Raw genomic sequence first — 27,310 nt, 5'->3', positions numbered from 1 at the left:
ACAGAGAGGGGTCTGGCATAATGTGCGTGCATGCAATCCTGTTGATGCTATTTGCCTGTAAGGAACCATCCTGTACGTCAAAGGTCAATAAACATATAATCAACCATAAAGCCTCACTTCACCTTCAGCAATTGCTTTTTAAACACACAGAAACCACTAAAGCAACTTGCTTTTAAGTCCAAACCAGTGATGCTTATGTGCGAAGCCAGCATTAGTCTGGTGTGTGTGTGTTTGCAGTGGCATTGCCTGTGTTTATTTGGTCAGGGGTGTCAGACAGATTAGCTGGTGTGTTACAGGTGCTATAAAAGTTGTTGCTTTGGACACGGCTCATGAACAGTATAATGACTCCAGGCTCATGTTAATCTCACTCTGCCTGGCTACATCTTGGGGTGCTGGTCTGTTTTGCTGGCGGGCTGGGCTCAGGGCTAACAGGCAAACAGAGACGACGCAGAGAGGAGCAGAGCGTTCCAGCAATACGCCTACTGGCAGAGGCCGGGAAGCAGGCCAGGGAAGGAAAGAGTGAAGGAGCGAAGAAAGCAAGAAAAGGCGGAACGAGGAATGTGTTTCTGACCACGAAGGTGCTGATTTGTTATCAAAGAAAAACATTTTCAATCCACAATCCCTTTTCGTCCTTACTTTATCTGCTCTCCTGTCATTTATCTGCAGATGTAGAAGGCTCGAGATCAGAAGAGAAGAAAGATTTAGTGCAGAGGAGCCCAGGGATATGCAGGAGTGAGAAGGAGAAAAAGAGTGATGGAAAGCACTCAGTCGCTCCTCAGGGGGGGTTAGTGTGTTGTGGAGTCCATGCTGTTTATCTTATTGGCCTTTAGGGGAAAGAGGAACAGAACATTTGTGATGGATAAAGGGAACCACATGGTCTGTACTTTATTTGTGGATGATCCTCAACTCTTTGAAGGAGCATCATGAGTCACAGATCTCTGTCTCTTACTGTCACACCAGTTTGCTGGTGCATTTGTTTTTGCCCCAACCTGTCACTTCTCTTTACTCTCAGGATCGGTCGTTGCTGCTGTTGTCTGTTAACAATCTTTGGCCTATTCTTTACTTATCTTAGCTCCTTATTCCCATTTCAAAAAACTTAATTAAGTATAAGATGATGCATTTGAGAAAACCTGTACTTGCGTGGTTGGAGGACCGCCAAGCTGTCAGACATGGTTCTCCTATGAGGTAGTGTGTTGGCCCAGCCAGCAGACAGGCTGAAAACTCAGGTGTAGTTTAGAACTACAGTGTTTATGAGGCACTACACTGGTGTAATCCAAGTAATTGTTTATTACAGGCCTCAACCTATGTTATAAGTAATTACTTTTGGGTGCCCTCGCCCTGTAAAAATCGGTTTTGTTTCCTGTCTGGGTGCCTAACACCACAATCTAAGCTCCTCCTTCCAAAATGTATATGTTTTACTACACCTTGTGAATGATATTACATATAATTGTGTTTTTTTTTCTGTGAGCAGCGCAGTTGTAAAATACATGCATATGCTATAAAGGATCATTAGAGCTTTGGTGGTGCAGAGCTATTCTTCAGTGACACTCCATCGCATGTGCCCATAAAACTCTCAGTGCCGAGCCAGTGGGGAAGGATTTTAAGTGTGGCACTGTGCTCTTATAGCCACTTCCTTAATCAGACAGGCTGGGCAAATTGTAATCATTAGCACTGTAGTGAGCAACATGCTTGACATGGGTCTCGAAACTCATTAGTGTGAGTTAGCTGGAGCAGGGACTGAGTGAAGGAGGAAGAGAAGGAAAGCAAAGAAGAGGAGGGTGCTGTCACACACTCACCTGGGTCTGTTTGCAATTAGGCAGCTGAAGCAGGCAGAACAATTAGGGCCTAACTGAGGACTGCACCAGCTTGTACTAGCAAAGCTTGCGTCATCTCCAACCACACATGGATGCAAGCGCTCCTCCGACATACGCATATGCGCACACACAGTCAGACGTGAGCACAGTAACCCACACAAACTGTGATTACAGCAAGCACACACGCGCACACATACTCAGCGGGATGCAGATTCTGCTCACACTCTGATTCACTCTGCAGCTTTGTTCTTCTGTAGCATGCGAAGCTCATCACTGTAAAGGCAGTGAACTGTCAAAGCAGTGATACCTGTGATTCCTTTGGCTTAGTTCACTTTTGTATCTCTGCCACTTTACTCTGCATCATTCTTGATATGTTCGGCCAAAAATCAAAATCAACATTGACGCTGAGAAACAATTGCAAAAGCACATACTGTAAAATGACTTCATACTGTACACACACAAATACTGTACACTAAAGTGCAAAGACACACGTGCATGTGCGTCCACACAGCTGCACATGCTTGAGCAAAGCTAGCATCTGTCCCCGAAACATCCGTCAGTGGCTCCACATCTGTGTGCTCCAGCTCGAGCCTTTTCTCCAGCCCCCACACCCTGCACACGTTTCCCTCAACTGTGCTTGGCCTTGTGCCACCCTCCCTCAGTCCTCCAGCTGAGTGATACATGCGTAGCCTCAGACAGCTATATAGTCATGTAGCCTATTTAAAGTATTCCTAAATGCAACGTGATACAGTGGGTTTTATTTGAAACCTCTTTTTTGATTGAGAGGGAGATGTGGCACACTTACCATAATGGCACTTCTAATGGGCCTAATGTGGAATGTCTTTTCACGGTAACACATGTTCAAAGCTTCTCTGGCATGCTCACTGAAGTAGCAAATGCTGTCCAGCAAACTATCCCTCATCTGTCTAAAACGTGACTTTTCTTTCTAACTTCCTCACAGACCATCATCAGTTGAGGGACATCAGTGATGCTGGCTGATGAAACCATTGCTTACAGGCAGTAACTGACACAACATGTGTCGTTGCAGGGCAGTTTTAATAGAAGTGTTTTTGCTCTAATTTGAGTGTCATGTCTTTTTAAAATGATGTTGTTGTGGGTCAATCCTGTGATGATGTTGTTGTTTTGGCATCTTCAGTGACAGCATCATCCCCCCCCCCCCCCCCCAACCTTCACCCCTAACTTACCCCTGCCCCGAGGTCATTAGTCATAAGCATGGAGGGAGGGGAGGGAGGATTGTGAACAGCGCAGTGGGGACAGTGCAGAATGGATCCTATTGTTAGCCCCGCAGGCCAGAGGGTGCTTTCTCACCCGGGGAAGTATAGCCATTTGGACTATGCTTGCAGCCAAGTGTGTTTTCTTGGTTGTCCATGTGCATGTGTGTCTCTGTGCATGTACCCATATGTGTGTTTGTCTGCAAGTGCATGTATGTGTTAATGTGTGACCGCGCAGACGTATCACCACGGCAACTGCTCTTTTCGATTGTTCATTTCCATCTAGCATGTGATGTGACGCAGCCTGACACCACCACATAAGCAAGCTTGTCACAAGCTAATTTGTAAACTTGTTGTCTTCTATCACATTTCATCACTGTTATCTCTAAAGGTATTTCCATATGTTGGCTTCTCTGTGCGGCTCAAAGTATGTACTGCATACATGTGTAGACTGGTGGGCGGGTGCGTACACCAGAGAATGCTTGTCCTAATCTATATTTATGTACTTGTGGTCAAATTAATACAGATTACCATAATCATATCTGGCTGTGACATGACATTGATCTCCAGCCAGCTCTCTTTCATATGTCTCGACAAACCCATTCCTCTTTGACTCCCCTTTGAATTGGGCCCAGATTGCTAAGCCTATCCAGTGAGTAAGCACACCTTGTTTCAGGAGACCTGGGCCAAGGGGAAAATCAGCCTTTAATAACTATGTAAGGGAAAAGACTCACCCTGCCAAAATGGCAGCCGCCCTGTATACTGTTCAGCTGGCAATTCAACAGCCAGAGAAGGAGGGATGGGATTGGAATCCAAATAAAAGTAAAAGTGATTTTTTCCCAGACCTCCTGTTGCAGAGAGACAGCATGTAAGGACGTGAGGAGAGGAGTGTGAAGAGGCTTAACTAAACCATCACATTCTTTCTCATCATTATCCTCCTCTGATGCATTGTACTTCTTGATAAAAAAAAGAATAATTTATCTGCATTTATACTGGGACTAAGCCATCTGTACAGTTTAAATTCCTTTGACTGTATGTCTTAGCAGTATGGGAAAAAAATTGTGACGTTTGGTTTACCAACTGCTACGACCCCAGCCTGTGAGTAGTTACATTAATACTGTGACCCAGATCCATCTCGCTGTATGCTTGCCCTTTCCTTGCTGTGCTTTACAGGGTGTTAGCAGTTGTATGTTTTGGTGTAAGCTGAGTCTTGAGTCTGAGCAGAGTGGAGCTTGGTAGGGAGGAGGCTCATGTTGGAAACCACAGCTCCACCGGCGCCAACTCCAATGAGACATGAATTATAGCTCCGGCTTCCCCGAAATCAAATAAATAATCTCTCCCTTATTTATTTACTTAAGCTCTTATTATGATTTGCAGCCTCTCAATTATTCTATAGGGGCTAAAGGACTTGCTTTCTCTCTTGTCACGCTCTGCTTTCCCTGCATACACACACATCACTGCTGATTTTGGACACACACCTGTCACCTGTTTTTACATTTATATTTCAGTCAGTCTAATTTATCATTAAGTAATTGCAGCATGGCTGTAATAGTATAAAATCATTGTCAGAACATTTATGCAGCGGCAGGGTCCGCCATTCCTGCTCACCAGCACCAACAGAAGCAAAAACATTCAGCCGGCCTACCTATAAACACACACACACACACTCGAAATGAGTCCTTGGTAGCAACAGTGTTACAGCTATCAGAGCCTCTTGGCCATGTGTTGAGTGCAATAATGGTAAAGGCAACGACAGTCTCAGCTCATACTCTCAATTAGGCTCCCCAAGTGCTAGGTGCGGAAAGGTGTCTGGCAAAGCGCCTGACCGCAGCACTCAAAGAGCACTTTGTCTGCACACCTCACACCCACCGTACCTGCTCATGTTGTGGAAACAACCCAACGTTGTCACACAGTTGATTTAATAAAATTGGATCCCCAAAATGAGACTTCTAGTGTTTCAGGGGTGCAATAGTCGTAATGGAAACACATACACTCCATCCCCCGCCCTCCCTTTTGCTTTACAGGCATCCTTCCAGAGTGAGAATGAGTGGGGGAGACCCGGGGTAAACGGATACTTCCCCACTGTGAGCCCAGTAGTCTGGGTATAGCATGAGTAACCCCACGTCCATCACAAGCTCATATCTAGCCACAAGCCTGGCTGTTGCTGCAGCTTATAGACTTGTTAAATGATGATTGCGAAAACAGAAAAATTTGAGAGGGAAAATAAAGGTAGTGCCAGTGTGGTTGAGGTGCTGCTGTGGTTTTGTAAGTTGGTTTTGGGATCTGTGGGAAGCCTGTTTATTCTCCTCTAACTCTTAGCTATTGCATGATGTTTCGGAATACGTGTTTACAGGAGTGACATTTAATAATCACCTCAATGACAAACTGGACTTACATGAATGCAACGGAGTATAATCAGAGAGCTCAGTTTTTACAGTATCAACCAGTGTTGGCCAAAGGCTGGGAACACATGAGAGTTGGCAGTATTGGAGGGCTGAGCTTGGAAAGCATAGAGGTGGCAGCAGGGCCTACTCTACAGACTGATGTCTCGGGGAAAAGAATGGGCATTGATGACGTATTCTTAAAGGCCCAAAAGAATGACAGGAAGTAAGTAATGGCAGCTACAGAACATATTCATTCACCAGTTTGTCCCCTAGAAATGCCTCGTGGTTGTGGATGAGTCATACTGCACATCCTCTGTATTCAAATGACTATAAAGGTGCAAAGACAAGTCAGATTATCGATTATTTCCAGTCCAAGATTGTGGATAACATGTAGGATGAAACTGTTAGACATATTTCTGTGACAACACGTGACGGATTTTCTGTTGCATGTTCTGATAATATAGAAATATTGTGAACAGATGATAAGCCATATGTGTTTTCCGCACTGCCATTTTTCTGAAGATACTGTGTATTGTCTCTCTTGGAATGATTTCCTCCATTTAGAACATTATTTTAGCTTTCGTCAGGAACCTGTCACACTTTATGTTTATATGCAGTATATACCTTAATAGCTTTTTCAGCTACACATAAGGTGCATATATTAATAATATTTTCATTATGGTCAATTTTGCTATTTGAATATATTATTGGGCTTTTTGTAGCTTCGTTTTCATTTTCTTTTGTTCTACTGTCGCTGTTGGGTGGAAACGTGATATCTCCATATTTTGTCTTTTTATATATATATATATATATAAATCAGTGTGATCACCCTTTATATCTGTCTGTGGGTTTTACAAATATTTAATCGGTGAAAAGTATTAAAACCAACAGTACCAACTTGTACAACATGTTTGTCATTTCCTGAAAAGAAACTGTTTTGGACATACAAGTTCCACCCGACAACACGTAATACTAATGTCATTATTGGAATGAAAAAGCTTTCAGCTGTAAAGATATTCAGATAGCTCTCATGGGAAGGGGGTAGGGTAATGGGCAATGGGTAAACAGGTAAACGCCCTGGTGGCGCGTGTATTTGTTTACCCAAAGTGTCTGTTGACACATAGATATTGCCAGGGGACTCTCAGGACTGGGTGGGGCCTTAGAGGTGTGTGTATGTGTCTAAGTGTGTGGTGTGGTGGGTTTCCAGACTGCTTAAATAGCACACATTGTGGTTAGCAACTGGGTGTGACAGAGGCCCCTCATTAATATAAAGAAAATGACCCTTAACTGCTAGAAAGGCTTTACTGATAACTACAGGTGATTTAGGAGAAATTACATCACACTTTTCTCTTTACGTGCTCAAAACAACATCATTTCTAGATCAGTTAAATTCAAATTGGTTGTGTTGCTCAGATATTATTCACAGATCCATTCCAGGTAGTCAAATTAGAGGCTGATGCAGAGGTGAGTCGGCATAAACCTCATCTCACATGAATGAGATTAGAAACAGCAGCATTGGTTGGGACAGCCATTGACGCAAACACGATTACATTGTGGTTGCAAGTTTCGGGCAGGCTTGTTCCATAAATGGTTTTAGGTTCCGGCACAATTTACTATTTTTAAAAAGCGTTCTTCTTAAGCTCAGTGTACTCAGATGACACTGTGTGTGTGTGTGTGTGTGTGTGTGTGTGTGTGTGTGTGTGTGTGTGTCTGCATGCCCATAGATCACACAGCCATCTTCAGCCTTTGTTTCAAAATGATTTAGACAGGTTCGTGGGGTTAAATCTCGTGGCCTGCGACATGGAGGTTTACTTCCATAATTACACTCTGCAGGGTTATTCGTGTATTTTATGGGTCTGAACTTGTGACCTTGGATGCATCGTGGAACAATTTATGATTTCTTTTTTCTTCCCTCTTGTACATGATAAACATCTGCAAACCTCCCCGGAGCTGACTACGATGACAACTTACAGCGAAGGAGTTAAAAAAAAAAACGAAACGGCAGAAATCTCCCCTTTCCTCTCTACCTCCTTCGCCCCTTCCCTGTCATCTTATCCCTCTCTTCTTCTTCTTCACCCTAATGTGTTTCTGTAGTCTTTGGAGGTGGAGGGGGAGACAAAGGCGGGGGAGCAGATCCTGCTACACATCTGAGGTTTATTTGGCCTCCCCCTGGGGAGTGCGGTGAAGCTCTGCATCTAAAGGAAATTGCCAGCGCTTTCTGCTTTCTGGTCGGCTTGGCACACTCTCAAACACACTCTCACACAAACACTCACACATGTACACACACACATACAGCTGGCTTAACCCCCCCACCCCCCTTCTCCCTGTCACAGTGGCAAAGTTTGTCTGCTTTTCTAGCCCTCAGTGCCACAATTCTTTGGTGCATGTTTCCATCCAGTGCACATTATTTCAATGTATAACCCCTTTGTCTCAACGTCAACAATGCACTCCCACTCTGGAAATCCCCTATATGCTTCCTAAGGGAATGTTGGAGTGATAATTCGATTACCAAACAGGCCTTAACTTGCCTTCCAGGAGTCAACACTAAAATTGTTTTGTCAACTTTCAAAAATCCAACTTTCAAGAAGGTGGTGGCCATTTGTAAAGCAAGGCTGAACACTGCATGAAATGAGGGAGGGAGAGAGGAGTTGGATGGCACCGGTTTGCTACTCGGAAGAACTGATTTGTCTTCAAATGAGCAGTATGATGAGTTTTCCCTTTTTGGGAATACAGAATGATGCCACCTCACCCCTCTGGCCTTGACTGCCTCCAGCTCCGGTGCCCATCCCCCTCTCCCTGCATCTATTACCCACCTGGCTGCCATTGAGGTTAACATCGGGGGGGACGGGACAATCAGACAGGTGGCTCTTCCTGCAACCCGGATGTACTTATCCCTTGATCCCCAGCGACCCTGACAGGAAGTGAATCGCTGGCCAAGTGACCTCCTCTGGTGGCCCTTCCTGTCCCCATGTTGCCTCGCAGGAAGGAAGGATGCGGTCTGTTGTCCTCAGGCGCCGCTCACTCGCTCTCCCCTCCTCAGCCTGACTAGAGAAACCAGATTATTGATTCCAGGCTTGTCTCTCCTTATGCTCACTTTTTTCATCCTTCTTTTTGTCTCTTCCATTTCTCATCTTCTTCTCTCTTGTCTCAGCACCCACTTCATCCTATTTTGACATCATTCCTTTCTTCTTTTGTCGTCGTTTTTCTGCCCCTGTGAGATGTGAGTAAACACTGCGGACACTGGCAAACCACAATGTCCTAAATCCCATTCGATTACACTCCAGAGGCTAACAAGACCCATGATTCATAGTCTTCATTTTATGTATTTCTGACACTGACTTGTTTATTTGTGTTATTGTTATTTTATTGGCCATTTGTTTACATTAAATATGGCAGTCATTTCATGTGGCATAGAAATCCCAACATCAGGCTTCTGGGTTTAGTCTGCTCTCAAATGATGTACATGCTCATTGTGAATTACAGGACACCATTTGGTGGTAGTTAGGAGGAGAAGGGGACTTCCAGGCAGACAGAGAAAGAGACCTCGCTTACAACATCAAACACTGTTTTTGTTGTTCTTCTGGCTGTAGTTTAAGAACAGGAACTCAAACAAAAAAGGGTGAGAAGGTCATGAAGAACCTTTGCAAAATGCTCAGCCATTGATTGCTAATTGTAGCGGTTAACACTGAGAACAGCATTGTGCAAGAGGAGAGAGATTTTACCTCCCGCGGGGTTTCGGTGCTTATCCACGTTTTTTATCTTGGTAACATGAGCGCAAAACATCATGAATGTGGTCACACTCTCCATTGGATCTAATGATGTAGGCAGAACAGGTGATTTATTGCTCCTGGTCAATGCTGCAGCCATATGATGACATTATCATCCACATTTTAGCCTTTTTCTCTGTATATGTAAGTTTTATTCAAGGGCAGGTGCTATAGATCCAGAAGTTTAAGTCTCATAGTAAAAATAAAAGTAAAAAGGTTATTCATTTATATCAGTCAAGTTGGATTTTTCATATTCCTGTTCTCTTGGAAACATGCTGATGAAGATCATATAAGGTTAAAATATACATTTGTAAAGTTTAAATGTATATAATGTTTTCCAAAGAAGGTTTTGGAGAATGAAAATGTTTTACCAAGTCCAAAACCAAGTACTTGCCACTTGTTACGTTACCATTTTAACTTAACTTAATTGTTCTATCAGGTTTTATAATGTAATTGGTTTTATCTATATTTCCCCAGTGTCTTCTAGTTGTTTTTGAAAGCTAAGTTATACTTTGAGCCAACTTGGTCTAACTGTGTCTTTTTATATAATATATATATAATACAATTAAATAGATCAGACTTAAATAAAGCTGACATTGGAACAGTATTGTATGTAATTCAAATTTGCATTCTTGCAATTTCAGTTATAACTTGTTATAAAATACCATTTATATAACAATTTGTTATTATTTATAATTGGAATATAAAACCTGGCTTTAAATTCGGCCCAAATGCAGCAGCTCTGCAATTGTTAAAGGATTGTGAAAGGGGGATTTGTGATTTCTAAAAAAGCTAAACTATTTATTTGCAGTTTCAGTTGTGTCAGTACATTTAGCAAATTAACAGAAAAATTCTCAAAAACTCAACAAAAGTAGATTTAAAGGTCCGCTTCCTTATTATTATCCTTGTGTCTTTAACAGATAAATCGAATGGTTTCTGCTCATGAAAGTGAATCCTTTTCTTTGTGGTTTGTGGGCAATATAACACATTCTTAAAGACTTGGGACACACAAGAGGACAGCAGGGAGAGAGCGGGAAGTGAGATGTTGTGATCCCACAGGTGTTTTTCTCTACTCTATGATGTCAGTCTGCAACTGCATTGCCACCTAGTGGGAGAGGAGGGTTATGTCCTCAGACTGCTGTTTAGATCAATGTATATTCAGTAAACAGAGGTAGTATCTTCTATAAAAACATGGGCAGCATAGTATCTGATTTAAAGCAGTGATAAATATATAACTGATCCTTGAATAACTGTAGGGTGTCTTTCATCATCATCTCTTTGTTCATTGGCTATTTCAGGTCAGACTGTTAGTCTGTGACAGTAAAGTTTTCCAGCTGAGCTCCTCCAACCAAACATCAAGCCAGTGAGTTCACATCTGGAGCTTATGTGGGAGATAGACATCAATATGTCAGGCCTTCGGGCCATAGGAGAGCATCCCTTGAGTTGCAAAGCATTAAAAAAAAACACTCATAATAAATAAATCACTTATCAACAGACATTTAAAAACTGTGTCTCAGTCTGCCACAAAAGGAAAAAGAGAAACTGGAAGGACTAGAAAAAGGGAGGGAGAAAAGAGAGAACATGTTGTAAGAGCAAGGGAAGGTTTGTTTGGCCACGTTTGGCTAATTGGTCTCAGTGGTGCAGCTAATGGTTTTAGGTTTATGTCCAAGCTCTACTGAAAAATAAGTAGGAACCAATGAAGGGCTAGCTGCTGTGTTTTATGCATTTTCATCATTTTGCAAGAGAATTTAAAGTGCAGAAAATTGAAAATGGAGACTGAAATCACCTAATTTAAAGCCACACATAGCACATCCTGTTACTCCTTAACGTATTAAACAGATGTTAGGTAAAGTGAATTTGGAACTGTTTCATCCATTACAAGCTATTTTAGGTTTTCACACCCCAAATGTCAAGCTCACATTTGAAGATCAGTAAAATGCTTTCATCCACTTTCATATCTTCCATATTCTTGTCTTTCAACCCTTTCAGGTTATAAGTGGTCCTTCTCCTGGACCCCACCAGTCCATTTTGTCCATCTTTCATCGACTGTTGCAGAGGCATGTGGCAACAAAGCTCTGCTGTGGTCGGATGGCATCTGTCCCTTCAATAATCCTGGCGTTATCGCTACACATCAAAGCATTAAAGCCTGGCATAATTGAGTTAACGAGTGTGTTAGTACGTAACCTGATCCTTCATTCCCTGTGAGGACAGCGGTCACACTGCATGACCACAGACAGAGAGAGATGGAGTAAGAAGGCCCTAAACCCTACAACAACTGTGGGTTCACGCCGTGGGCCTGGCAAGCTGCACGGTGCCCTGGGCCAGTACCAAGCTAATGAAAAAACAACAGTGGGATAATGCTGGTGTGGAGCTGGGGCCGTAGCACCATGCCCACTGCACAACTGCCCCGGTCAGCACTGGCACTGGCCGCAGCACCAGTTGTCACGGCCTTAATCCTGCCTGCTGAATGACCTCATCATCGCCTGCCTGCCTCACTGCAGCTGCTGCCATGGCTCGGCCCTGCAACAGCAATGGAGTGACCTCACCTACGCAACGCACACACAGTCACATGCAAAGTAAGCAGATACACTGGTGCAGTGCCCAAAACATGCAAAACCCAAAAGGATAAGTTCACCCAAATTGCAAGAAGACATCTTTCTATTAGTGGTATCTGGCCATGAAGTTATTTTTTAGCTTTATCTGGTGAGATTTCTGCCTCCATTCCAATACAATGGAGGCATATGGAAATGTGTTGTTGAAAATTACAGACCTAGCTGTGGGCAGTTGATTGGAGCTACTTTCAATAAAAGCAATTGTCCCAGCGGTCCACAACGAGGTCTGTGGATTGTCCAGAGTAACCAGGGCATTGTTTCTGGAAGGACACATTTCTGTTGTTCAAATGTTATTTTTCATTGTCATGATGATCAAAATTGTATTAACCTCCATTGGGGTGCCTGGGGGTACAGTAGCTGCAGAGGTGGATATCATCATGATCATGATTTACACTGAAAGCCGACAGTAGGTGCCAACAGAGGAAGCAGTGTGCCCTATTATGTAACGAGGAGGAAGGTAGTTCACATCATGTCAAGGACCTGCAATTAATATTTGAGAATTTATCAACAACAACCATGATCTTTCTCAAACATAACCAAGTTTTTTTGTTTGCTTTTTCTTTTTTTCCCTTTTTTTTGCTTAACCCTAAATATACTTCAGTCCATAACCTTTCACTTTAAGAATAAGTTATTCTATTAATTTATGAATTCATTCTTTAGTTAATTAGCTGTCTAATAGACTTTTTTTCTTTGTGATTTGGGTGTATTGACCTTTTAACTGCATAAACAATAGCAACTACAACAAAACATGGCTGTATCATGTAAACATGAGGCTAATCTACATTCTGTATATATTGTACGACAGCTCCATATTGCGCTCATATCAAACAAGATCAGACTGTCCTGCACATACAGACTAAATTACCACAAAGATAGATTTTTACAGACACAAACACAGATGTACATAGTGCCCATAAACATATATCTACACACAGACACACTTGTGTGTGATGAAAATAAAGAGACACTTGCTCTGTTGGCACCTCCTCCAATCACACACGCCGCCTCCACTCCTTCATCCCAGCTGTCACAACTGCAAAAACTCTACAAATACACACGCACACTCTCACATATTCACACTCACCCACACACACCACTTTTCCTGCTCACACCTTTTCCCGCTCACCATGGCTTTCTCCAGTTGGTGCTTGTGTGCCCACTCTCAGCTTGTATGTAATGTGTCTGTGTTTATGTGTGTAATATGAGTGTGTCATCGTCTTTTATTGACATGGTTCCAGCTGAGCTCAGACATGTGCCCACCTCTGGTCCTGCAGCATGAGAAAGAAAGTGGACAGTGAGTCATGTTTAGTTCTGGCCTCCTCTAAGCTGTGAAAAATTACGGCCACCTAAAACTCAATCTGTTCTGCGTCTAAGAGCAGGGAGAGGATTGAAATGGCAGTGGGCAATTTAGACACGCCTTGTAGTGAATCTCTGCTTTTTCTCCGCTTTACGCCCCTTTATGCTTTACTCCAACTGTCCAACTCGATCCTACTTAGTGTTAGACCTTTGAATCTTATGATCAGTGTGTGAAATCAGTCCTATGCTTACTCTGCATATTTTGGTGTGTATGATCGAGTCAGTGCATTTGACGCCAAATGCTTCCTGTTTGACACCATGTGTGAGGCCATAAATCTGATCACCACAGAAACAGGATACAGTGACACTGACGCTTGCAGGAAGCACCCAGGATTAGCGAGGATTTATGGTTGGGCCTTGGATAACACACCCAGCACTTGTGAATGCACCCAGTACCCTCTTTCTTAAGATGACAGACATCTTTGCAAGTGGAAACAAAAGTGTTTTGCACCTTAAATCAATCCATAGAAATGCACAGCAGATTCAAATTAAATTTAACTTAAAGGGCCTACATCCAAATAAATAAGGGGACTGAAATAAGGAGCAGATATTGGGGAAAATTGGGCCCCTGGTAGTGATTATTACCCTTGTAGAGTTTTTCCATCCTGGTACCCTGGCTCAGACTCTTATGTCTGGATCTTTTAAAGGGGCCGGGGAGGGTTGGGCATGTATTATTTTCAACACTTCAGATTAAACCCTGCTACAGCTCTCTGAGGCCTTACTAACATAGACCCCCTGCTGGGTTACAGCGAAATTAAATTGAAAAAAGTACAAATAAAAGCTGTGACTGTGAAAATAGTGTTAAATCAGAGGTGGAAATTGCAAGTGTGACACTGAGATGCTGTGATGACGTCTTTGGAAAGGTAATAATTAACGGTGTCACCTTTTTTACAACATAGAGGAAAGAGAATTAAAGATTTAGTATGATGACAGATTTGAAGTCAGGGCTTGGCTTCATTGGTTTAGCACATTAAAATATGGCAAGATTGAGCAAAATGATCATGCCAAGGCAATTTTAAGCCACCAGAACACATTGTTTTTGTAAAGGCTCCATTTCTCTCCATTTTCCCTTGTACTTGAGTGTGCTACAATTTATAGAGGTATCAAGTTCGTGCATACATAAAAAAAATATTTTGATAATCAGTGCGTCACTTTTTGTCAGAGGGTAAAATTCAGAAGCAGAGAAAACTTAAAAATAATGATATAATATTAATTAATATTAATATATGTATTTATGCATTTGTATATGAATATGTATTTATTATTTTCATTGACTTTCGTTCTACATAATCACACCAAATTGTTTTTTTTATTTCTTTTTTTCCTGTGGACCCGAGAAAGAGTAGCGTGAACAAAACATTGCATGTCATCCTTTCTCTCTCCCCTGCCTTTCCTGTCCATCTCTCCAGCTGTCACTCTCAAACTAAGGGAGCTGCAAATTTGGGTGATAATTCTCTGTAGATAATATATAATCTAATATTCATGTTTTTAGCTGAAAATAAGAATTGTTGTGTTTTGATTACCTTAGAACCAGCTTATTCAACTAGCTGCAAGTGGGACACATTCGGCCCTAAAGCAGCCTTTAAGTGGCAGTATTTAAAGTTAAAGAATATAATATTCTGCACTACATTGAGAAACACTACACTTTCCAGATAAACTTGAGAACGGTTTTAAGTTTGCTGCTAAAAATGTCTGGCCCATCTAGATTTCCTGGCCTTAAAATTAGACATTTTCATCTACAGAGCGGTCCTCTTCGACAGAGTCTGTCCTGTTGAGCAACCATGTTTCTACAGTAGACCAGAACTACTGTAGAAACATGGTTTTGCTGCCATTGTAGCTTTTTCTATATGCTTGGAAGGCGAGCTATATTCAGTTGTTTGCAATCTGCAACCACTGACTCCTACACACTGGTCCTTTAAAGGGTCATAAGAAAAAATGTTTGCCTCCTACAAAAAAAATTCTGTCTCCTACATCAAATGTTTCATTAATATGTGATAACTGTTGTAGAGTTAGAAGTAGGATAGTTCATAATCAGAATTATGGAAGTAAAGTGAAAGTAAACCAGAATAACTGCATCCCTAATTTAGGTCAAGATAAACACAACATCAGTTATATTGTCAATGTATACGGTCATTTTTTTCTTAATTAAATATGTCCTATATGACTTTTATTTTGCATAGAACAGTATAAACAAGCACCATCCATGCCACCCATTTTCTCTTTTCTCTCTCTCACACAACACACACACACACACACACACACACACACACACACACACACACGCTCTGTTTCTCTCATTTAAGATGCTTCTGGAAGCAAATGAGTGCCAGGCAGTACCAGTCCACTGACGGTTGTGCTCGCCAAGGCCTGACAAACAGGGACGGTGGCTGCCCCCTGCCCCTCCTCACGGCACTCGGGCTGCAGGCAGCTGAGAGGAAGAGCGGCCAACAGATCAACAGTTGCTGTGACGTTGGTTGAGCGACTGGCCAGGCTGCTGCACACCACCCAGCCCACATTCAGGGCACCTGACCCTGGGTAAACTGACAAATGCCTGGCTTTTGGGTGCGCCTGCAGAGTGATGTGACCCTGAGGGCGTTATGACCTTGCCGCACTAGGCACACACTCACACACACACACTGCAATTAGAGCCACCCTCTGCCTTATGTAATCAGTCACAATGTTTTTCAATCACCTGACCAAGTACATTGTGTTTGCACTCACCCACACTATTCAGTTCGGAACTGACTTATTGTCATGGAAATGGCACAACTCTAAGTATGCTTGCACCCAGAAACGAGTGCTGTAATTTGCTCCTAATTAATGAATGTTGAAATGATTCGATGCATTCTCAACAGCTGAATAACACGATTACTTTACTGTTCATGACACTGGAAAGAAAGCTTTAATTTGATCACTGCCTTGTTAGTTTTAGTAAAGAAAAAGTACATTTGTTGTCGATTTCTCTCAACTGCGTCCACAGTTTGTATTCGCAGATTATGTGACTGTGCTGCCATGTATGTATGTTGGCATAGACACACACAAGCATATTGTACCCAAGTACACATGATAGCTTCGTAATGTACAGTACACTCGTTGGGCATATTTAACTCATCTTGACAAGGCTGTTAATTTCTCTGAAACCAGGGACGGATTCCAGTGACCCTTTCTATCCACGTCCCCTATTCCCTCCAAAATGCCCAGCTGTTGCCACAGTAGACAGCTGCTTTAGGGGTAGAACTAATCTCAGCTGTCGAGGGGAGTTGTGTAAGGGGGTTGGTGGATTTTGGGGTTTGTATTCCCTCAAACCAATGACACTCCACTCCCCACTCTGCAGTGAGAAGGGTGGAGTGTGGAAAAACGCTGACAGACTGCAGATTTATAGGGACAGAAACCAGAGGCTACAGCTGTCTGTGTGTGTTTACAACCAAACTGATCAGTACCTCTGAACTGGGGAGCTCTGGGGTCAAATAAATGACATGCCCTAAAAAAGTCGTTACACAATAACAAAAGAGTTGTGACTCTGCCATTGCCAAATCCAGTAAGAAGTTAACATACTGTCAAATTTCATCTGCTGAACAGAAACCCTATCAACCTGTGTATTGTTCTGGCGTTTCTGTGTTGGTTTCCATTCTGTTTAACTTGTATACGTTAAACGGAGCTGCCTCTTTGAGAGTTTAGCCTGGTTATTCATGCTACACATTGTTAGGGTCAGAGGTAATATAAGCTCACTTCAGTCTCATGTTGTGGGGAGCAAACAAGGTCTCTGGGCTATGATCTTTGAGCAGTTTCTAATGAGCCTGGACAGCCTGGCACTTGATCAGAAAGGCAGTTGTATTATACACAAATTTCACATTGCATAACAAACTAGATTACAAAGCTGGGAAACAACAGCATCTCATTACTGGCCACAGAGGATCAGGGTCTAATCAGAATATGCTGCTGTTCTTTGTTGCAAATGTAAACAATATGTGGACCCTGCCACAAAGTGACATCCTCCATGTTATAGAGAGACATTTGAATTATGTTGTGAATTATAACGGGTGTGGGTATAAGTCACAGAGAGGCCAGTGGCCATCTTTTTGACTGTTCTGCTCTGATCACAACCAGCTTGTTGATGGAGGCTCGAGGAAGCTGAAAAACAACTGTAGCCTATATGGAGGCCTACCACTCATAATAAATCCACTGTATATGAAAATCAAATCAAATTTCCTTCATATAACTACATATATGTGACGTTTGTTGTTGCACTTTCCCTCTGTATTACAGCCAGCCTACCTTATACTAGAGGTTTTTTTTCTGTTTAAAACAGTGACCCGATTTGACCATTTAAATAATATTATAATAATCCGTTTTATCTGTTTTGGGGATACCTACTAACTTGAACTTTACGCCGCTGTTCTCCCCTGTTTCATGTCTGGCTTTGTATCTTGTATTCTTACATCGCCCTCTTGTGGTGCTTTATTGAAATCACGTCTCCAACACGCTCCACAGGTGGCTGCTAGTTATTCATTCCAGCTTTTTTTCCCCCTCAACGCCATATCAATAATTCTCATGCTAATAGAAGCAGATTACTTTGATCGCTTTCATTCAACTGCTGACGGCACATCACATTTTTATAATTAGTCCTGGCCTCCAGCTACGTCTCATACATGCATAAAATAATCTAAGATATGAAAGGCATGAATGAATAAGTGAGAAAGAAATAGTCCGTGTCGTCAGGAATATGCGTGAAAGTAACAATTAAATGGCATCAATCATAATAATTCATTAAAATATTCACATTTTTTTCACCCTAACAGAATACTACACAACAGAAATGATGCATGCCTAAAAGAGAGGTGGCTCTAAATGTGTCATCTTTGCACTGCAGTATATGCACCTTATTTTGAAGGTTTAGGCTTAATTCCATGAACCAGATTATTGCAAGAAAATATCCACAGAGAAACACATGCTGAGAAAAAAAAGATGCTTCTTTTGACTCACAATAGTATCACATAATAAGTATGGCACCCATGAGGACAAATCAAGTCTTCCTCAAACTTCAGGGAAGAGGAAGAATTTGCTCATCATACAGTATTTGCACAGCTGTTTTTCAGCACCACGGACAGCGTCCCGTGCCCTCTATAGTCCCTCATAATAATCAGATAGTCCTACTATTGTTACCATGTCAACAGATACGTTAAATCACGTGGTGACACGGCCTTAAAAGTTACCACAGTCCCCACAATAGATCCATAAAATGAATCACTGAGGGTTACAGTTAGTTTGTGATGTGATGCGCCCGAGTGTCCTGATTGTTTTGCGCTCAAGGTGGAGTTTTCTGCCACATCACCGCTACAGCGCGCAGTGCTGAGGCTGTTGTCCTGAAAAGAGCAAGCTTGTCAGGAGCAGGAAGCGGCAGAACAACAACGGAAGCGAGAGCAGTTTTTTGCATCTCGGGACAATTTCAGCACTACTTTGTGTGGAGAGGTGTCGAGGAACATGCGTTCAATGCGCAGGTGAAAAAAAACAATCTGCTAATTTAAGTTCCTCGCTGCTGCAACTTTTCAGTCCTTTACCTTGTGCAGATTCGGACAAGATTTGTTTTTTCGTTGTTGTTGTTGTTTGCTTAAGCAAGGATTCATAAGATACTTTTTTGAAATCTTGAAAAATGTCTCGCAAGAAGGCTGTCAAAGGCAAAGCCGCAACCAGTAGCCCGTCTGCGGGCAGCCCCACCGGGAAAGGGACCGGGAAAGCTGCAAAGAGCAGCCCGGGCATTGTTCAGATGAACGGTGTGGTCCATCCCAGCAGACCCTCTATCAGCAACAGCAGCGAGTTTTATGACATCGCTTTCAAGGTAAGATGCCTGCTGCTGTTGATGTATGTGCAACAAACTGCAACTCACATAAAAGTGTCTTATGTATTTGATCGTTTTCCACCAAAACACATCACAGAAATAATATAAGGCGATATTCAGATTGATATAAAACAGCCACAGAGGTCACTATAAACTCTACACTGAGGAAATGATTCCTCAAAGGAGGTCATATGGACACTTTGTTTCTTTTGTTTCCCTTTATTGCGAAAATGCACATGGTAAACCTGTTTGTGTGTGTGTGTGTGTGTGTGTGTGTGTGTGTGTGTGTTTTTTGCCAGTGTTGTTTTCCTGTTTAGCTTTCATTGTCTTTCGTTACGACCACCTTTATTCATTAAACAGTAGCAAGCTCCTGACAACCAGCTGTGTCAATAAAACGATCGATAACCTATGAAAGGTGCACACACCGCCCTGCAACAGCCAACAAACAAATCACTTAGTGCAACTGGTTGAATGCATGTTTGCCTCGGTAGCACAAGGTTTCGGGCTTTGCATTTTCAACTGGCATGCTTCACTTAACCATAATGTGAGCACTTGTGTGAGTAGAGAACTGTCACTTCTCCACAACACAAACACAGATTCACACCCACAGATTCTCAGTGTGTACTCCCAACATAGCTTCAAGGGACTTGTGCTACCTACTCCATGTTTTTTGAAGCATCTGTTTGATGTGAGTGCAAATGGCTTTGTGTTGCTCTTTTTTTGCTGAACAGTTGAATTGATTGTTGCACCCAAGCAAACCCACTATGAACTGCAGATATTCTTTAATTCATTAATTGTTATTTGTGGAGTGCAGGGATGGCCTTGTGTACAGTATGCATCATCCTTGCAGCCAGTAGATTCATTATTGCAGGAAAAAGTCACTCTCATGTACATGTTTAGGCAGGAATCCATAAACCCTTCAGCTTCTCTCTAAATAATTTCTAGATCAATCTGTAATGTTTAGTTTAATGTTGCAAGACTGGATGGAAAAGATCCCAGGCTGTAGCCTTAGGGATACCTTATCGAACGTGGAGCTTTGCAGGGATTAACTTGTACTGTATCCCTCTTTCTGTAAATGTAAAAAGAGCATGCCAATTGTAGGGCATTGTGCCATGTTTCACCATTTCCCTCTGATCGTTATCCTGCATTGAGTCAGTGAAGAAATTGATTGCATTTTATTTATAAAAACCTAAGGGCAGGGAGAGGCCAGGTGCCTCCTCCTGCACACCCCTGCTAACATTTAGCTCCTGCAGTTTAAGGGAGAAGGCATGAGAGGATAGAAGAGATATATAGATTTTTTTAAATAAGACAAAAGTAGAAACAGTGAGCATAGGGAAACATTACCCGTTGCCACATTTTATATCTGTTCCGTGACCCTGTTACATCCCTTCATTCTTCCTCCTCTGTCTTTCATCTCATCTCTCCGCTTCCTCTGTGCACCCAAGAGGCACTTTTGGATTTCCATGGTCTAGGGCTCACGGTCCCTCTGCTAACCTGATAACAGTAATCACATCAAACCTTTAACTTCATCACAGCTCGGAATAAAAAGAGAAAGGCAAGGCTGTGTGTGCAGCAGGGATGAAGCCAGAGTATGTCTGTTTTTTATATGTGCACACACATACATGGATGTGCATTTAAGATGGTTGTATACATTTTACAGAAAGGATCCATCCACTGGTGGCCGTGATGAGGACTAACACATATACCATCTTCACTGCCAAGCACCAAAATACCAGGACTTATTTAGCTGAATGATTCAAATGTGCTTTTTCAATTAATCAGAGACTGAAATAAAATTAAACATATGAGCAAATGCCACCTCTTGTTCATGCTCCTACATGTTTTGCTAGTTATTTCAGTTCCGTCTGACATTTACCTCTATCGATTAGTCACACAGTCTGAAGTTTTATCCCCCACACCTCTGGTTGTACATTTTTGTGCATCTTACTTTTAGCCTTCCAGTCATTCCTGGCTGAGTTTTTCCCTCTTGGTTTCCTGTGCAGGTGATGCTGGTTGGAGACTCTGGTGTGGGCAAAACATGTCTACTGGTCCGTTTTAAAGATGGAGCTTTCCTGGCTGGCAGTTTCATCTCCACTGTGGGCATCGACTTTAGGGTGAGTTTAAATCAATGGGACCAAAAGCAAACAAGCAAAATCCGACAAATCCCCCACACACATTTACATTCAAACACATTTTTGTGTCTTCATATATGTACACGTTTTTGTAAAATGGGGCCATATGTACCAAAGGGATTTTTTTCAAAGCTTTTTAGTGTCTTTATATGTCACAGAGTATTTCCTGTGTTAGAAATCTCACTAGATAGGATATTGATTTCTTAAATTAGATTGACATGCTTTACTTTTTTTTGTCTCCCTGGGTGATAATTTTGTCTGTCATGTGCCAGTTTTGTGATCCCACAGGGGCAGACAGGAAAGAACTTGTCCACCTTTTCTAATGGTCACACTCAGGTGTGTCTGTCTGTCCAAGAGACAGAGACGGACGATCCCTCAGCAACACTAAGACCCATGGTGGCAAAAAGAGACAGTTATCTCCCTCTCTACAGGCTCTAAAGTGGGGTGACAGCTAAAGTCACGGATATGACTGAACTACTACCTTTAATCACTAGGCTTTTTAATTTATAAGCCAGTCTTTATCTCTGTATTTGAGAGGTGTTAATAGTAGTAGCAGATTTAGCATTGCACTCCTGTGACATTAGCAGACAATCAAAATCAATTCAGAAGAAACTGCCATTTCTATTCCATGCACAGACTTTCCTTGACAAAACCTAGCGCCTACTTAACCCACAATGCAACATGACTACCAACAGTTTGGTCTGAGATTTGGATGTGTTATGCTAATTTAGCCTTGAGCCGCTAGCCTCAAGGAAGGATGAGGAGCGAGCTACAGCGGTCACTCGCTTCTTTCTAACCACAGATTCTTTTCATTTTCTAACTTGTAGTATTCAGGCCCAATCAACACCGACTCAAGTGACATCACTTGAGGCAATTTAAAAATCATGCAGCTCCTTCTGGAGCCATAAAAGGCTTTATACAGCTTTTTTCACATATTGAGTACTACACCCCAAGATGTGTAAATACACTTGTGTAGAAATAGATTCAGTTCCCCTTCAACTAACCTTTGTGCATTTTGAGCGTCATACTTTGCAATTTTGTTGTATTTGGGGTTTAAGGTTGTATTTTATAACTTCTCAGAGATTTCAGTATTTGATATTAATGGCAAGAAGAAATTTTAAACTAACCCATTTCCAGCTTCAACAGTGATGAGCTGCGCACTGATCTAGTCACCCATTAAAATGATGTATTTCACAGCTTAACCGCCCTCATCACTTTTAGTCAGTGCCTTTCTGTTGCTGAATTGTTCCTCCACCAATCTTTTTGTGCTCAGTGGAAACTCTATATGTAAGTTCATCTTGACTTGTCCCTCCACCTATCTCCTCCACATATCATGGTAAATTAACTTATCTTATGCTGTTTAAAGTTACAAAGTTATTACCATTGCATAAAGTGTAAGTGCAACATTAGATCTTTTATACTGGGAGGCGTGTGTGTGTGTGTGTGTGTGTGTGTGTGTGTGTGTGTGTGTGTGTGTGTGTGTGTGTTAAACTAAAGTATCTAACCATTGTATAGCCCTGTGTGTGGGTTGGACGAGTTTGTGGGTGGATGAGCAGTTGATTTATTTACTTACGTAATGTCTCTTATAACACTGTGCCTGTAGTCCCGATGTACATTTAGGCCCATCGAAGCAAAGCAGAGGCCTTCATCAGCTATCTTTGCCCTCTGCATTTACAAAAAAAAAGTACAAAACTCATAAAGTTTAGTGCTTAGTCTGCGTCTTTTGTCATAATGACTTACTATTTAATTGCAGTGTTGCACTGAACTGTGTGACATGAATAATTTCATTATCATTTTCAAGCCTCGCATTCTCTTCTGCATGGTTTCCTGTTAAATGGTTCAAGGGAAATACCCCTCTACTCACGGGGATCCTTCTTGAGTCATGCTGTAGGTCAACATTTATGTGTCATTTTTTTTAGGGATGTTAATTACAAGGCTGAGTTTTCATTAAACATGAATTCACAATGTTCACAAGTCAAACATTATCATGAGCAAACACACTTAACACCTAGTTTCTGAATACATACTCTTTAAGTTTTCCCTTTATGTGACTACACAAATCTTATAAACACTGTGTTTTAAAAAGTTGAGAGACCAGGACTTTTGTTGAGAAGGAAAACATGAAGGTCCTTGGTGTTTGTCTTCCCATGGAGGATACACAGAGAGAGACAGGGAGACAGGGAGTTGTTATTTTTAGGAAAAGACAGTTTTGATCCCTTTTTAGTTGGTGGGAAAGAAAGGCAATTTGCTTCGTATGGGGATTTGATCCGGTTCCCACTTCAAAGCTGCAGCAAGATGCTATGTTTTCTTCCCCCTCTTGTTTATTGTAGTCTCATCTTGTTTAAGCCTCAGCATGTTCTCAGGATTATAAAGCTGCACTGGTGCCTTGTTAGGCTTAAAATACAGGGAGTCAGAATAAGAAATATAACTCCACACAAATTGCATATAATATCTATAAAGGGATTATTAAGGGCGATGAATTCATAGACAAAGAATAAAAAACAAGACCATGTAGGTCTTACCTTGTTATATAATCTGTTTTCTCAATCTCATATGACATATAATTACCACTAAACACTAATAGGAAAAATAACTGATTCTATATGGCCATGTGGTGCAATTAGGACAATGACATATAGACCATATGAGGTTAATTGGATATTATTTCACCTCTATAGCTTCTAGTGAATCAAACATAGAAGCGCTGCTTATACTGCAATTATTATTCTCCCTTCTCAGAGAATGTGTGGTCTTATCATCCTGATAAATCTCCATTCCCACATCACTCATATATGATTATAGGAACCTGCTACTAAAATGTAAACCTTGTTATAAGATAAGGTCAGTTGTCACAGTGATACAGCTTTTTATTAAAAATTAGCATTAAGGTCAGGAGAGAACCAGAGAATATAGTAGACTTGCAAACTACGATGCAGCATGTCCAGGTAATCAGTTGCCATGGTAATGCAGGTGCTAACCGATAGACAGGTGACTGGGATTGACCAGAGGGCAGAGCTTCTCTTTGTGCTTGATTGTGAGAGTCAGATTTTCTTCTCTCTTTTTTTTTCCCTTCAATCTCGAGGTCATACCCGGTATGTGAAAGGCACCAGGTGGGTGTACATGACTCCTGCTGCTCAGGCAAAACTTTGCTTTTTGCTCAACGAGTGAAAAAGATCTCTGATGTGTTCCTCACACTCCAGCCCAGTGTTTAATGTTTAGATGAAATATGGATCTGTGACTGACACATTTCCTGAGAGCATTTTCTTTTCTACTTTCTCAATTTCTCTCTGCACTACAACAACACATCACCTTATATCACTATTGTACTTCTTCCAGCTCCAAGGGATCCAGGGTTAGGTTCATGCCCCGACTGTACAAGACAACTGTAGTCTCTTTTTATAAAATGAATCAAGAGTAGCTCTGCAGGACTCTCTAAGGGATAACCAGAAATGACCTATTAGACTCCTCCAAGCTCTGCCAAAAGACTGCACATTGACCAATTTACCAGGGTACACTTCAAATCAAATCAAATTAAATCAAAATAACTTCATTAATCCGTTAGGAACTTAATTTTTGTAGGGGCATCAGTGCATACACAACACATAACCAGACAGATGTCAAACAAGTGCAGTTCAAAAAGGTTTAAAATGTCCACCAGTAAGGTTAAGAGTACCTATAAGTATCTATTAATAAATAATAAATCGGATCAAGCGCCCAAACTAGCTCAGGTATTAATGAGACTGATGGGAGTAGGCACAAAGCTTGGCATGGCCTGCTTAGGTTGGTCTTGAATGGAAATGACCTGTATCTGCGGCCTGAAGGTAAGTGGGTTTATTGTTCTGTAGTTTGTTTGCGCGTGTGTGTGGTATCCGAGGCTGTTTGTAGTCCATTTTGACCATTTGTTACACTTTTTTTTGGTTTAATTAATTTAATTTAGGAATGAATTAGAGACAGTAAACTTTAAATATTAGAAGCAAAATCATTTAAAAAATTTAATTAGGATGTTTATATTTATAAAGCTTTCAAAATAAGTGAAGATATTGTGCCACAGTAGAAATCTATCCAATCTGATAGATGCAGAACCAAACACTCAACAGCTGATGACTTGCCATGTTTTTTCCTTGTGCCATCAAAGCTACTCCACAGTTGCTGCAAAGAATAAAGACATACAGTGTTCATGTTTAAAGATATTAGGCTTTAGCTTTGTGTTGGTGTTAGACAGTCATTTTAGATTCATTAGTTCTCCCATTAGTCTGACAGGGAGATGGAACTGAAATGCTGTTTTTTGGCTGAAACTTGACATCACACTTTGGTGGGTCCAGGATCGTTATTAGGACATGTTATTCAATATGTTTCTTATTGTCAACAAATGCCATGGAAAGACTAAAACCAACAATTCATTCTTTCATTAGTCATTCTCTCAGTACTTTCCAACTCCCCCAGCCGTGTCTGTGGCACTCAGGGCCAAGCTCATTGATTCATACAGAAGATATACTATCATTCTTAAAAAACGGGTCTCAAAATTGTAGTTTGATTTTTTTAAAGGCTCAGTAATTGACTACAACAGCTGGATTCTGTATATTTTAGCTAACAAGACTCAGGAGTAAATTGTGTATCTTTTGGGGACTATTTTCAACCATGGATTAATTCACACTGGAAGTGCGACAGTGTGGCTGATGTGTTTTTTAATAGTTTTTGGATAACAATGGAGGCCTGTGGCATATACGTAGAAGTCATCGGGCTTTGTCTACATAGGCAATACTTGTTAGTAGAATCTATGAATGGCTGGTTTTCATTTTTTGATGGGATTTGTTGAAATGAAAAAATAGAACTAGACTGATGTCAGCCAGTCTATCTTAATCTGCTCCAATCAGATATTCACACACTGAGGGACCAATATCAATTTCCCATGCTGTAATTGTGTAAATCCATCATACTTTCAGTTTGCTTCATTTTTCTGTCACTTTACTCCTCAGCATGCTATCTGCTAGTACATATTCTTGCTAAAAATAATGTGTGATGTGTTTATTCTTTTAAATGTTGTAGCCTGAAGGCAAAACATTTTTTTTCACTTTCAACTAAATCCCACAGTAACAAATTGTGACAGGGAAGTTGGTGGATTTATTTTATCTTCAAGCACAAGTCCTAAATGTCATTCACTGAAAGACAACATTGTCAACAATATTGTCAACTTCAGAGGGGATTCTTTCTCCATCATTGGGGTCAAAATGTCTTGAAGAGCAATTTCTTTGAGAGTCCAAAAGAATACTATTAAGTGGGGGAGACGGAGAAAGAACGAGTGAGAAGGCAAATAAGGAAGGAAATCATACGGGAGACAAGCAGAAAAGCAAAGCTGCTCAGAGGGGAATCCAATTACCGACATATATACTCAATACTTCAACAAGCCTTCCTCTCATTTCTGATTTGGCAAGAAAACAACATTTCTTCCTCTTTTCTTCTCACAATCTTCCTCATCTCATGCCACCAGGAGGGAAGTAATCCTTCAAACCCACAGTTGACATATGCAGTGGTGAGGGGAAGAGCAGCACTTCTCACCTACTGAGAGACAAGGGAGCTGCTCCCAGCTGTCAGTTATGTCTGCCGCGCCCCGAGTGACAGACCTCTTATGCAACCACAGATTTCACCTCTCTGCACCCCAAAAAACATGGCTTGTTTGCCTTGGCCAGACACAGATCTTGAATGATGCCTGTGAAGATGGATCATCAAACTCTGTACTGTAGGGATGGCAACGGCGGTCTTTCGGTCAGCCCACCACTTTGGTCCATATCTCGTCAACTATTGGATGGATTGTCATGAAATGTGATACACACACCCATGTTCCCCTCAGAATGAACTGTAATAACTTTAGTGATCCCTTAACTTTTTGTCGAGTGTCATCCTTAGCATGTCCAATATTTGGCTTTATGAGCAAAATACTACTAATAAAAAGGACATTTCTATAAAGTTAAGCTATACTTTCAATCTCTTTATTGTGACTATGTCTCCATTGTACTACTCAGCCTGCTTATTATTGCCAATTCAAGCAGAAAAACAGCTTTTCTTTTTTGCCTTTTTATGCCATTTTGCACATTCATTGTTCAACCTTACATAACACCTTCTCTGATTGAGATGCATGACCACCATTGACCTCAGTGACAGGTCCTCCTGATGTGTGAA

The 27,310-nt window shown here is 41.4% G+C and overlaps 1 protein-coding gene across 1 annotated transcript in view; it reads left to right on the top strand.

The window, feature by feature from the left end:
* The first annotated feature begins 18,387 nt into the window (after window positions 1-18,387).
* The window catches only part of LOC127356471 (ras-related protein Rab-26-like), a 54,151-nt gene continuing 45,228 nt past the window's right edge, over window positions 18,388-27,310 (top strand). Inside the window, exons 1-2 of the mRNA XM_051388246.1 lie at window positions 18,388-19,001; window positions 21,005-21,115. Coding sequence (XP_051244206.1) covers window positions 18,816-19,001; window positions 21,005-21,115 — 297 coding nt within the window. The 5' untranslated portion in view covers window positions 18,388-18,815. The remainder of the gene's footprint in view (window positions 19,002-21,004; window positions 21,116-27,310) is intronic.

The sequence above is a fragment of the Dicentrarchus labrax genome, unplaced genomic scaffold, assembly GCF_905237075.1.
Source record: "Dicentrarchus labrax unplaced genomic scaffold, dlabrax2021, whole genome shotgun sequence".
NCBI lineage: Eukaryota > Metazoa > Chordata > Actinopteri > Moronidae > Dicentrarchus > Dicentrarchus labrax.
The sequence above is the reverse complement of the archived record's forward strand: the minus strand, read 5'-3'. Positions and strand labels throughout refer to the sequence as shown.